Source organism: Sinocyclocheilus anshuiensis, unplaced genomic scaffold, assembly GCF_001515605.1.
Source record: "Sinocyclocheilus anshuiensis isolate Anshui unplaced genomic scaffold, SAMN03320099.WGS_v1.1 scaffold939, whole genome shotgun sequence".
Lineage (NCBI taxonomy): Eukaryota > Metazoa > Chordata > Actinopteri > Cypriniformes > Cyprinidae > Sinocyclocheilus > Sinocyclocheilus anshuiensis.
This window is the reverse complement of record NW_015544227.1, coordinates 216662-227469: the sequence shown is the minus strand read 5'-3', so window position 1 is coordinate 227469 and position 10808 is coordinate 216662. Positions and strand designations below refer to the sequence as shown.

The following is a 10808-nucleotide window of genomic DNA, read 5'->3' as shown; positions in this document are numbered from 1 at the left end:
GTCGTTTCGAGACTAATGGCTTATTCAGCATTGGACCGGGCTCTCCCTTCCGATGCAGCAGAGCCGCAGCTCCCTTCGGTCGCAGCAGGAGCCCTCCATCTGTTGTTTCGAGATTCAAGGCTTATTCAGCATCGGACAGGGCTCCCCCTTCCGGTGCAGCAGAGCCGCGGCTCCCTTCGGTCGCAGTGAGAGCCCTCCATCCATCGTTTCGAGCCCCATTTGCTTTTTTCGCATCAGACAGGGCTCTCCCTTCCGGTGCAGCAGAGCCGCAGCTCCCTTCGGTCCTAGTGAGAGCCCTCCATCTGACGCTTTAAACCACGCCACGTATTCAGCTGCAAGAGGGACTCTCCCTTCCGGTGCAGCAGAGCCGCAGCTCCCTTCGGATGCAGCGAGAGTCCCTCACCTGGCCTTCCATCGTGCTCCTCATTCGGCGACAGGTAGGGCTTGCCATCTGACGCGGAGAGTCGCAGCTCACGTTCAAGCACCGCACGACCCCTCCCAGTCGCCCTGCCGCCTCCTCGCACACCCTACTTTTCTTCATGGCACGCATATTTTTGGGGGCGACTTAGTTTTCTCTCTGGCTGCTGTCTCATTCCATTAGCTTCTTTTGGGGAGTTCTCTGGGTTCGGGCTGGGTTCCCTCCCTCTGGACAGCACGCCAAATATGCTACTAATTGCTTAATCACATTATATGTTAGTGTGAACTCATGAATTTTGTTTTCTTGGCGCACAAAGTAGCTTCATAAAATTATGTTTGAACCACTGATGTCACATCAGACTATTTTAACGATGTCCTTACTATACCTTTCTGGGCCTTTAACATGGTAGATCCCTTGCTGTCTATGCAGTGTCAGAAAACTCTTGGATTTCATCAAAAATATCTTAATTTGTGTTCCGAAGGTTTTACGGGTTTGGAACGACATTAGGGTAAGCAATTAATTTTCATTTTGGGTGAACTATCCCTTTAAGTTCTTTTAACTAAATCATCTAACATGTATGAAATGATATGTCTAAGTTCATTATGCTGTTAAATATATCAACAGTAAGTCATGGGGCAACGCATATCCTGAGAATGATCCCTTTTTTTCTTTTTCATTTGTGATAAGGTTTAATATTGTTCTTTCCTTTATTTTGTCTTTAGTATCTGCTGTAAATGTCCCGTCCTCTCTGTTTCTCTCAGGCTGGTATAACAGGCTGTACATAAACTTCATCCTCAGGAGACACATATTCTTCTTCATGCTGCAGACATACTTTCCCACAATGCTAATGGTCATGCTCTCCTGGGTGTCCGTCTGGATCGACAGGAGAGCCGTACCGGCCCGTGTCTCTCTAGGTAAACCTCCCAAAGAAACATCCTAATTTTAGAATCTATAAATACATTTAGAAATGATATTCTATTTATTTGTTCTATTTAACATGTCAGATCTTAACGTTAGACCTGTGACAGGACGTTTCTGTAATAGCGCCTCAGGTGGGTTGGTAACCGTGAGCTGTGTGTATTTACTTTGTTCTCTCTGGTTATTACGCTCAGGAACAAGTACAAACCGGTTTAGAGAGAACAGAATTACATGACCTCAAAAATACCTTGATAGTCAGGCCAGCAGGCGTTAGACACCCAGCAAGGAAGTTGTTCTTTTCACACACGTCGATGACATCAGAGCACAAGCTCAGAGAGAGTCACAATAGAATAGAAGAAGTAGTCCACATAATGTGTGTCTTCCTGAATGTTTTCTTAAGGAGTCGGACTAATGAGAAGTGTTGCAACCTGCACTGTGTGTGTGCAAATTTGGAATAAACGGTGACTAATTTAAAGAACTTTACTACTGAATGTCATGCGTTTCTCACACTTTCATTTGCTTTCTCACCCAATTTGACCGTCCATAATCTGCTGGGGACTCTTGTGTGAGATGCAATAGATGGAAACATTATTTGCTTGAACTTTTGAACTGCCTCTTCTTAACATGTCATGTCTGTTTCCCATGAAACCGCTTCTTATTTGTTACTCTGCCCTCTCTTTCTGTTTCTTTTGATCTCCTACAGGAATCACAACCGTGTTGACCATGTCTACCATAATAACAGGCGTCTCAGCATCAATGCCTCAGGTGTCTTATGTGAAGGCGGTGGACATTTACCTTTGGGCCAGTTTCCTCTTTGTTTTCCTGTCGGTCATTGAATATGCTGCTGTGAACTACTTCACTACAGTGGAAGAGATGAAAAAACTTCAGAAAGGAAAGGTCAGGGTCACGGACTGATCAGAGATTGTATATGGTGCTTTTGCTCTGGTAATATGACCAAGATTGAATATTCACTTTAAAGCTAAACATCGCCCCCTATGGTAATTTTAAGGCAACACAAATTCAAACAAAAGTTTATCATAGTAACCATAGTTTCTGTCAAAATACAACATTAATAATAAAAATAATAGTAATATAGCTACATACATTTTAATTATAATTTTATTAACAAAATTAAAATAACTTAATTTTAATGTTATTTTTATATTTAAAAAAAAACAGAGATTTTGAGAGCAATAAAAGTATTAATTCATAAATAATATATTATACATACATATTTAGATAATTTTATTATTAAATTTAAAGGCAACGTAAATTCATTGGCCTAACAGAAATGTACCTTGTTAACCATAGTTTCTGCCAAAATACTATAACAACAACAATAATATTAATGAATTCATAAATAAGTTATTTTTATTTATAAAAAATTAAAACAGCTGAGATTTTGAAAGCCATAAAATTATTAATTCATAAATAACATTATAACATTTATTACAAAAATTATTATTATTATTATTATTATTTCATAAATAGGTCAAATAAATTAAAACAACGTAATTAAATTGGCCTAACAAAACTTTACCTTGGTAACCATGGTTTCTGTCAAAATAATAACAATATTAAAATAAAACAATAACCAAATTCGAACAATTTAATTTTAATTTTGTTTTAAAAATGTAAAGCAAATTAAAAATGTAAAACAAATTCTTGCAATGGTTGAAGGAAACCCCAAATTAATTTATTTTGGCTTTACAGTGTTAACATCTCAAATCAAATGGGTTGTAAATGGCATTTTACTTTGACTTCAATGTATAATTTTAATATAAATTAATATACATTTTTTTATCACTGTTGTTTGTGGTCCATAACAGATATTTACTTTCTCGCATTTCTCTTCCTACCAAAGCTTCCAGTTTCCTACGACGCAACCCAGGCTATGGCCTACGACGGCTGTTTTCACAATGACATAGATGTATCGCCTTTCCCCGAGCTCCCCACAACACCCAGCACGACGCGGACCATCCCACCCAGAGCCTCCTCCACCGAGCCTCCACCCACCGAAGGCACGAGACTCTGGAGGAAGCGCTCAGTCGGCAAAAACATCAGATTCATAATGAGCAACAGCTACATGATTGACTCGTACTCCAGAATCATCTTTCCAGTGGCATATCTTCTCTTCAACATCATGTACTGGTGTATCTACTCTTGATCGTGTAGCTTGTGTTTTTCTGACCAGTCGCCGTAATAAGTCCAGGATAAGCCAGTCTTATTGCACAAGACAGTTGAACTTTGGGCCTGTGATGGCTGTCAAAATGAACGCTCTGACAGTAAGCACAAGTGACCTGACAAAGTGGACAGTTTGGATCAAGTGTAACTGGAGAAAGATCCAGATGGATGTTAGATATGGAGATCTCTGTAAACGTTTGGCATTTCTTATAGCATGTGAAGGAATGTCTTTTTGTCATAAACTCTCAAAGGCAAGGAGCATATTCACGTCATTCAAGGATATACTGTATAAACAGCTGCTTACCTCACTCTTGTGACTGTTGTTATGGGATCCATCCATCACCTCAGCTTTATCTCCTAGAATTCATTAGATCTGAGAGCGGAAACTTGAAACCAAGCCAACCTGCTTCATATGCTCAAGAATTATATGAACACGTAAACTTGTGAATATATTAAATAAAATAACCCTCATGCTAGTCTCACATAGTAGGACTTTTGACTCATTAAATTTTGGGCCATGTTTTTCTGTTAGAACCGCCTAATTGAACAGGAAGTAGCTGTCTGAGTGACATGTAAAGGGACCAATCACAGTTCAGAGTTTCACCCATGATATTTACACTACCGTTCAAAAGTCTCTTATGTTCACCAAGGCTGCATTTATTTGATCAAAATACAATAAAACTGTAATAATGTGAAATATTGTTTTCTATTTTAATATATTTTAAATTAATGAAACATTTAATGCACAATAAACATTTCTTATTAGTAATGATGAAAACCGGCTGTGCTGCTTAATATTTTTGTGGAAACTGTGGGTAGATATGAAATCTGTGAAAGCATAACACAAGACAAACTATGCAACATTACAGTTAAGAAAAAGTGTGAATAGACATTTTTATGTGTCCAGATAAAATGGAATTTACTTGTAGACATTTGATGCCATGAACCTCAAAAAACGTTTGAGCCTTTGCTTCTTGTAAACATAACTTTTATTTCCTGGTTGACTTTTAAATACCTGTGCAATCTGATTCATGGAAATTGTGTAGCAGCCAACCAATCAGACTGGAGAGTGTGCTTTTGTACAGCAACATTTGGACCTTCAGAACTTGCTTAATAATTCATAAATGTACAGTATGTTGCAGATTGAATGCACAAGTGTTTGTGAAAAGAAACTTTGTGAAAACTATCAACCAGGCACTCTACAACTTGTATTTCTTTTGTTATACTCTTATGTTGTACATTTTATTATTTTGAAAAGCTATGAAAATACAAAAATAAAATACATGTGACAACATGCATGATTTTGAATGTTCCAGACTCGTACAGATAAAATAATCAAGTCATTGAACCATAGCAGTGTAAGCACATCATTTCATTTCATACACAATTATCCAATTTATTCCAATTGCACAATTATCCAACTACTCAGAAAAATTATGCAACCTAAACCATCAGATAATTTTGTTGTTGTTGGTTTAAAAGGTTTTGCATTGCTGTAGTAGTTTCATTATTTAATTGCATTAATTACAGTGCTTCATTTTAAGTAATATTTCTGTTGAATATACAACACGCAATACTTTATGTAAATTTAAAATACCAGTGAAATACAGTGACTCATTAGAACATAGTACACGCATACATGCATACACACTCATTCCGGCTGTGATCAGTTTATTCATTATGACCTTTGACCTCGGTACTGGTCGTTGATCTCGTTCAATACCACGTCAGAACCTGAGCTGGGCTCTTCTGCTGCAGTTATTATCCTGTCGTCCATCGGGTTGCCTGCAATCACAGACAAACAGCTCAAATTATGCACTTCTTTCACAACAGAATTAATCTGGCCAATGTAGAAATATTGATTATTCAAATAGCTTCATTTTTAGATTTAATATTGAATTATAAATGTTTAAAAGTATACAAATGTTTTAATTTACATTAATTAGTTAAAGGAATAGTTCACCCAAAAATGAAAATTTGCTTGTCATGTGAATTACTTGTGAATTATTGTGATGTTTTTATCAGCTGTTTGGATTCTCATTCTGACGGCACCCATTCACTGTAAAGGATCCATTGGTGAGTAAATGATAGACGGCCAGCAATTTTTCATTTGTGTGTGAACTATTCCTTTAATAATAAATTCAGTTCTGTCTCATTTAAATCAAGTTGAATGTCTGTGACTAAAACAAAGAATAAAAGAGGAAGTGGAAGAGGGTTGTGCTACCATTTAAAGATCAGTTATCATCACCTGCTGTTTCAACTAGGAATTTCAGGTAATAAACACGCAGAAAGATGATTAACACAGCCTGTCTAGCAGGTAATACTCACTGATGTCTATGGGCATATCAGATGCCAAGCTGTCATGGTTCAGGAAAGATGAGCTAGAATTGTTAGAATTCGACGAGCGGAATGAAAACATTCTTTTCTTGGAGGCTTTCTTTATCTTTTGAGTTGCTGTGCGACTCCATTCTGTTGTGTAAAAGATAAAAGGGTGGTAATTAGATAAACACGCCGCATAAAAGCAAGTCAGACATTTGCATGAACTTCCAAAGGCCTCTTACCTGAGTTTTCTGCCAGTCTCAGGCTGCCACAACACAGGTATGTCCTCCATTGTCGTCTGACGTTTTCTTTCATGGCACAATGGAACACAAAGATGAAGAATCCTGCGAGGGGACAGGTACATTCTTGTCAACATTCCATCAGAACACTAAAAATAAACCCTGACATGTGTCACCCGATAATGTTATGGATTCCACTAAGGAACTCTGACACAGTGGGTTGCGTAATGTGAAACTAATTAAAGTAGCAGCTGAACACAACAATCCTGCAAAATGGACAGTGTTGAAAATTATTACTGTTCACATGTCTGGATTGAGATTACTAAAGGATCAAGTGACACTGAAGACTAGAGTAATGATGCTGAAAATTCAGCTTTACCATTACAGGAATAAATTATATTTTAAAATATATTATAAAATGGATAGTTCCGATCCTTGATTCTGATTGGCTGAGCCACGTTCGAAGCTGTTGTAAATTACTCTACAAACATACACCTTTGTTTACGTTTGTCTGTTGCTTGGCAACCACTTTGTTGCAACCACAACTGATTCTGAGGAACTATTGTTTGGTGGAAGAATACTGTTTTTATTCATATCATTACACTTTATTTGCTCTGTTTTATTTTGTGAAACCTTACTTCGTATATGGAATAACCGTTTTATAAAAGCAAGAAGCCCCGTGAAGCTGTGGTTTACAGTGAATTTATAACAGCTAAGGGGGTTTTGATCTCCGCTTCGCGTCATGCCTAACGCCCCTTAGTTGTTATAAATTCACTGTAAACCACGGCTTCTTGGGGCTTATTGCTTTATTTTATTTTAAATTGTTATAATAAGAGAATGCAAAACATTTTAAAAAATCTTACTGATCCCAAACCTTTGAACGGTAGTAAAAATATATAACTTGCTTACCGAGGACCCACAAATATGTTAATACCCTTGCAAGGGATCCCCTTCCAATATAAAGTCAGCCATATTTTATATATAAAGACACTTTTATACTTTGTGAGAAATCATGTGATATTATGTGGAAATAAATAACTTGCCTTTATATTTTTACTATACCAAAGTCAAGCTAATTAAAAATTTATCAAATGAATGTTCAATTAATTAAATTAATTCATTAAAATGAATTAAATAAATTAATAATTAATTACATTAACTTAAAATATTATCTAGAAAATATTGAATTTGTAATAAGTGTTTTTTTCTAATAAGTTATTTTTTTATGTCCACTTGTAATGTTAGATGTATAAACCTACAGACAAAAATTTCAGGCAATTAAGATATATTTGTATTGGTGTTTCACAATAAATATAGCTATCTATGACATTCCTAAATAATATCATTTGTAAAATCGTTTTTTTCAAGGAAACCTCTTCAAACACACCAGTTTGAAAGCCCCTAGCTAAACAGTTGTTTCAGAAGTGGAGAAAGTTATTATATTTTGATATAAGACTTTTAAAATACACTTTTTACTTTTTTTTATAATAACTCGCAATGATAAATAGTGCACAGTAATACCAGAGACATTTTTAAGAAAGTAAAAAGGGTCCATTTAGCCTTTCAAGAATGGTAGGGCACCTGTGCAAATTGGGACCCACCTTGTAAAGCGTTAAAAATAGCAAACAGGTACATGAAGGCCAGGTTAACAGGACCCCAGGCGAAGAAAGCGAAACCCCAGGTGAGGCCCAGAAGCACGGTGAGTCCAGCTACACTGCGCATCTCCTGCCAGCCGCTGCGATTCTGCACGTTGTGAGGGTTCTGCTGCTTGATGCGACACAGCTGGACCATCACCACGATAAACATGGTGAAGTTCAGCAGGAAGACAAGACAGAAGTACGCCACCACAGCAACATAGAAGACAATGTCGTTTTTTATCCAGCAACTGTAGGGAGAAAACAAAATGTACAAAAAGAGCATTAAAGAAAGCTTTAATGTTTCCGCATTCATATTCAGAGTTTAATCTGACTTTAAAATGTTACAAATAATGTTTATATTTTATATCATTTATATGGAGTATCATTTTTAAAATATATGTAACCCTGGACCACAAAACCAATCTTAAGTGTCAATTTTTCAAAATTTAAATAAGCTTTCCATTGATGTATGGTTTGTTATGATAGGACAAAATCTGGAATCTGAGGGTGCAAAAAAATCAAAATACTGAGAAAATCGCCTTTAACGTTGTCCAAATGAAGTTCTTAGCAATGAATATTACTAATCAAAAATCAATCAAAACTAATCAAAAATTAAGTTTTGATATATTTACAGTAGGGAATTTACAGAATATCTTCATGGAACATGATCTTTACTTAATATCCTAATGATTTTTGGCATAAAAGAAAAATCTATCATTTTGACCCATACAATGTATTTTTGGCTATTGCTACAAATATACCCCAGCGACTTAAGACTGGTTTTGTGGTCCAGGGTCACATATTTTATATAAATGTAGTGCTGAGAAAAATTGGGATTGGGATTACTCACAAATCATCAGTCGCTCCGTTTCCATATCTCCCGTATGTCACAAGGCCATAGTTGTCTTTGTTAACGGCTATGACAATTATGACTACGACGAGAGGAATGCCTTTAAAGAAACAAAATATTTTGAGCTCATCTGCTCTCAGACAGACTTAACTATTTCAACAAAGCAGACTTCAAAGACAAAACATGACCTTGTGCAGGTAAAATGTAAGTAACAAATCAGTCACGTACCCCATCCAGCAAGTCCTATCTTGACCATAAAGCGGGAGATGTAGGTGTTGAACACCTTGACGAGGGCCAGATACATGTGGACGGCCTCCAGTGCCATCCAGGTAAAGGACGCCAGGAGGAAATAATGCAGGAAAAAAGCAGTGGAGATGCAAAGACCCACAGCATCTGGGTACAGAGCCAGCCAGGCGTCCAATAGGAACACCAGGTTTAGCAGCAGCAAGGCCAAACACAGCTGAATAAGGATCTTAGACGGGATGTCTTTGCGCAATTTACTGTAGAGAGATTTAAAAAACAATATATATATATTATCATTTATACATAAACTACCATTCAAAAGTTGGTACTGCAACTTAAATTGCAATTGAATGCATTAAAATAGATCAAAAGTGACAATAAAGACTTTCACAGTGAAGACTTCACCATAAAATCAGCATATTAGAATTATAATATTTCTAAAAATATTATAATATTAGAATTTCTGAAAAACGGCTGAAACAGCTGATTCTAATAATATTTCACAATATTGCGGCTTTTACGGTAGTTTTGATCAAATAAAAGCTTTCAAAAACATAATATATTAATAATAATAATAATACAACATAAAACATAATAATATTTATATGTGTGTGATAAAAAGTGTGAAATTATGCTAAATTAACTTGATTTCCAATTGTGATAGTATTTCACAATATTACAGTTTTAACTATATTTTATGATCAAATAAATGCAGCCTTGGTAATCCAAAATATTAAAAAATCTTTCCGACCCCAAATTATTAGTGTACATTGCAGTTTTGAATTTTAATCTAGAGCTTATGTAAAGCATCAAATCCAAGTCAATAATATTTTAATAGTACATAATAATAAAGTCAATACATTCAAATAAAAGAGAAGTTAAATGGTGAATCTCACAGGGATCCTTACCCAAAGGCCAGATAAGTGAGCAGAGTGACAGACAGGAAAACAGCCGAGATTCCACAGCCGATGTATGTAATGTATGTCAGGATGTTGAGATGCTCTACAGGGATTTCAGTCTTAGAAATGTCCTGTAAGGCAAGATTTAACCAAACAATTTTATTATCCCAAAGAATCGAAATATCATATTGTCAGGTGATGTAAATTCTTTCTGCTGTAACTCACTAGCAGAATACCGAAGCTGGTAAGGTGATTGCAGGCACATTGAGTTTCTTCAGCAGAAGAATTAAGCACATGGCACCCAGAAGAATTCCAGCCGCCTGAGCCACCTGTTAACCAATAATCAATGGTTAAAATGCACATTTCAACCATAAAAAAAACAAAAACAGTCTATTCGGTAAAGAAGGAAACATTAAAAGACAACTTATACCATTTAATCCAAAGTCCCAGAATACACAGGAAGCTACATATTTAGCCTGTGGAGGAATAAAAAGAGAGTAAGACAAGAAAGCAGCACTGAATTAAAGTACAAATCTGTTATTGTGTTTGTTTGTTGTGATATTAATGCTATTCATATTGACCGGAATGGGTCCTGTGTTTCGCAGGGTTATCAGCACTTCCTTCTGTAGACCAGAGATGCTCAGGTTAGCCACACTGCTACCCACAATCCCGCTGTTTAGTTTACGTCCATTTAGGTTTTTGTCCTAAACAGAAATATAAAAAAAAGAGTTCAGAGATACTTGTGGCTCTGATCAAATTCACATTAATTAAACTAAAGCTTTTAACACAATTACTACAGCAATACAAGCATATACTGTTTTGAGATGTGCTAGCCAGATAATATCTAGACTAAGTCATATATCCTATCAGCTCACATTACACCATTCAGCTATTTCAAATATGTAGCAGTCATCTTAATACAAATCGAACTAATTTGAATCAAAAGCAGTGCTCTGTATCAGACCTGGAAGAAGGTGCTATTCTGGAAGAAGTTGAACTGGACTCTGGAGGCAAGCCGCTGCTGTTCTGCCGTGAGGTTCTGTGTGAGGGATGCTGGGAGGATGACTGAACCCAGAGGAGTGGACCGCACCTGAACCATGA

At 36.4% G+C, this 10808-nt stretch overlaps 2 protein-coding genes across 5 annotated transcripts in view; one reads left to right on the top strand and one right to left on the bottom strand.

Annotated features, from left to right (window-relative positions):
• The window catches only part of LOC107697425 (gamma-aminobutyric acid receptor subunit rho-1-like), an 18118-nt gene extending 13954 nt beyond the window's left edge, over positions 1–4164 (top strand). For 3 of the 4 annotated variants that reach the window (XM_016498197.1, XM_016498198.1, XM_016498196.1), the window contains 3 exons: positions 1180–1332; positions 2040–2233; positions 3201–4164. In XM_016498197.1, the coding sequence (XP_016353683.1) occupies positions 1180–1332; positions 2040–2233; positions 3201–3503 (650 nt within the window). In that variant the 3' untranslated portion in view covers positions 3504–4164. Of the gene's footprint in view, positions 1–1179; positions 1333–2039; positions 2282–3200 lie in introns of all 4 variants that reach the window. The other variant, XM_016498199.1, reaches the window with a different exon arrangement.
• A 126-nt stretch (positions 4165–4290) lies between these two features.
• The window catches only part of LOC107697424 (adhesion G-protein coupled receptor G2-like), a 25080-nt gene continuing 18562 nt past the window's right edge, over positions 4291–10808 (bottom strand). The window contains exons 23-33 of the mRNA XM_016498195.1: positions 10672–10797; positions 10289–10411; positions 10138–10183; positions 9933–10036; positions 9717–9838; positions 8794–9065; positions 8566–8665; positions 7680–7963; positions 6082–6183; positions 5849–5989; positions 4291–5305 (exon numbers count right to left, since the gene is read on the bottom strand). Coding sequence (XP_016353681.1) covers positions 5199–5305; positions 5849–5989; positions 6082–6183; positions 7680–7963; positions 8566–8665; positions 8794–9065; positions 9717–9838; positions 9933–10036; positions 10138–10183; positions 10289–10411; positions 10672–10797 — 1527 coding nt within the window. The 3' untranslated portion in view covers positions 4291–5198. The remainder of the gene's footprint in view (positions 5306–5848; positions 5990–6081; positions 6184–7679; positions 7964–8565; positions 8666–8793; positions 9066–9716; positions 9839–9932; positions 10037–10137; positions 10184–10288; positions 10412–10671; positions 10798–10808) is intronic.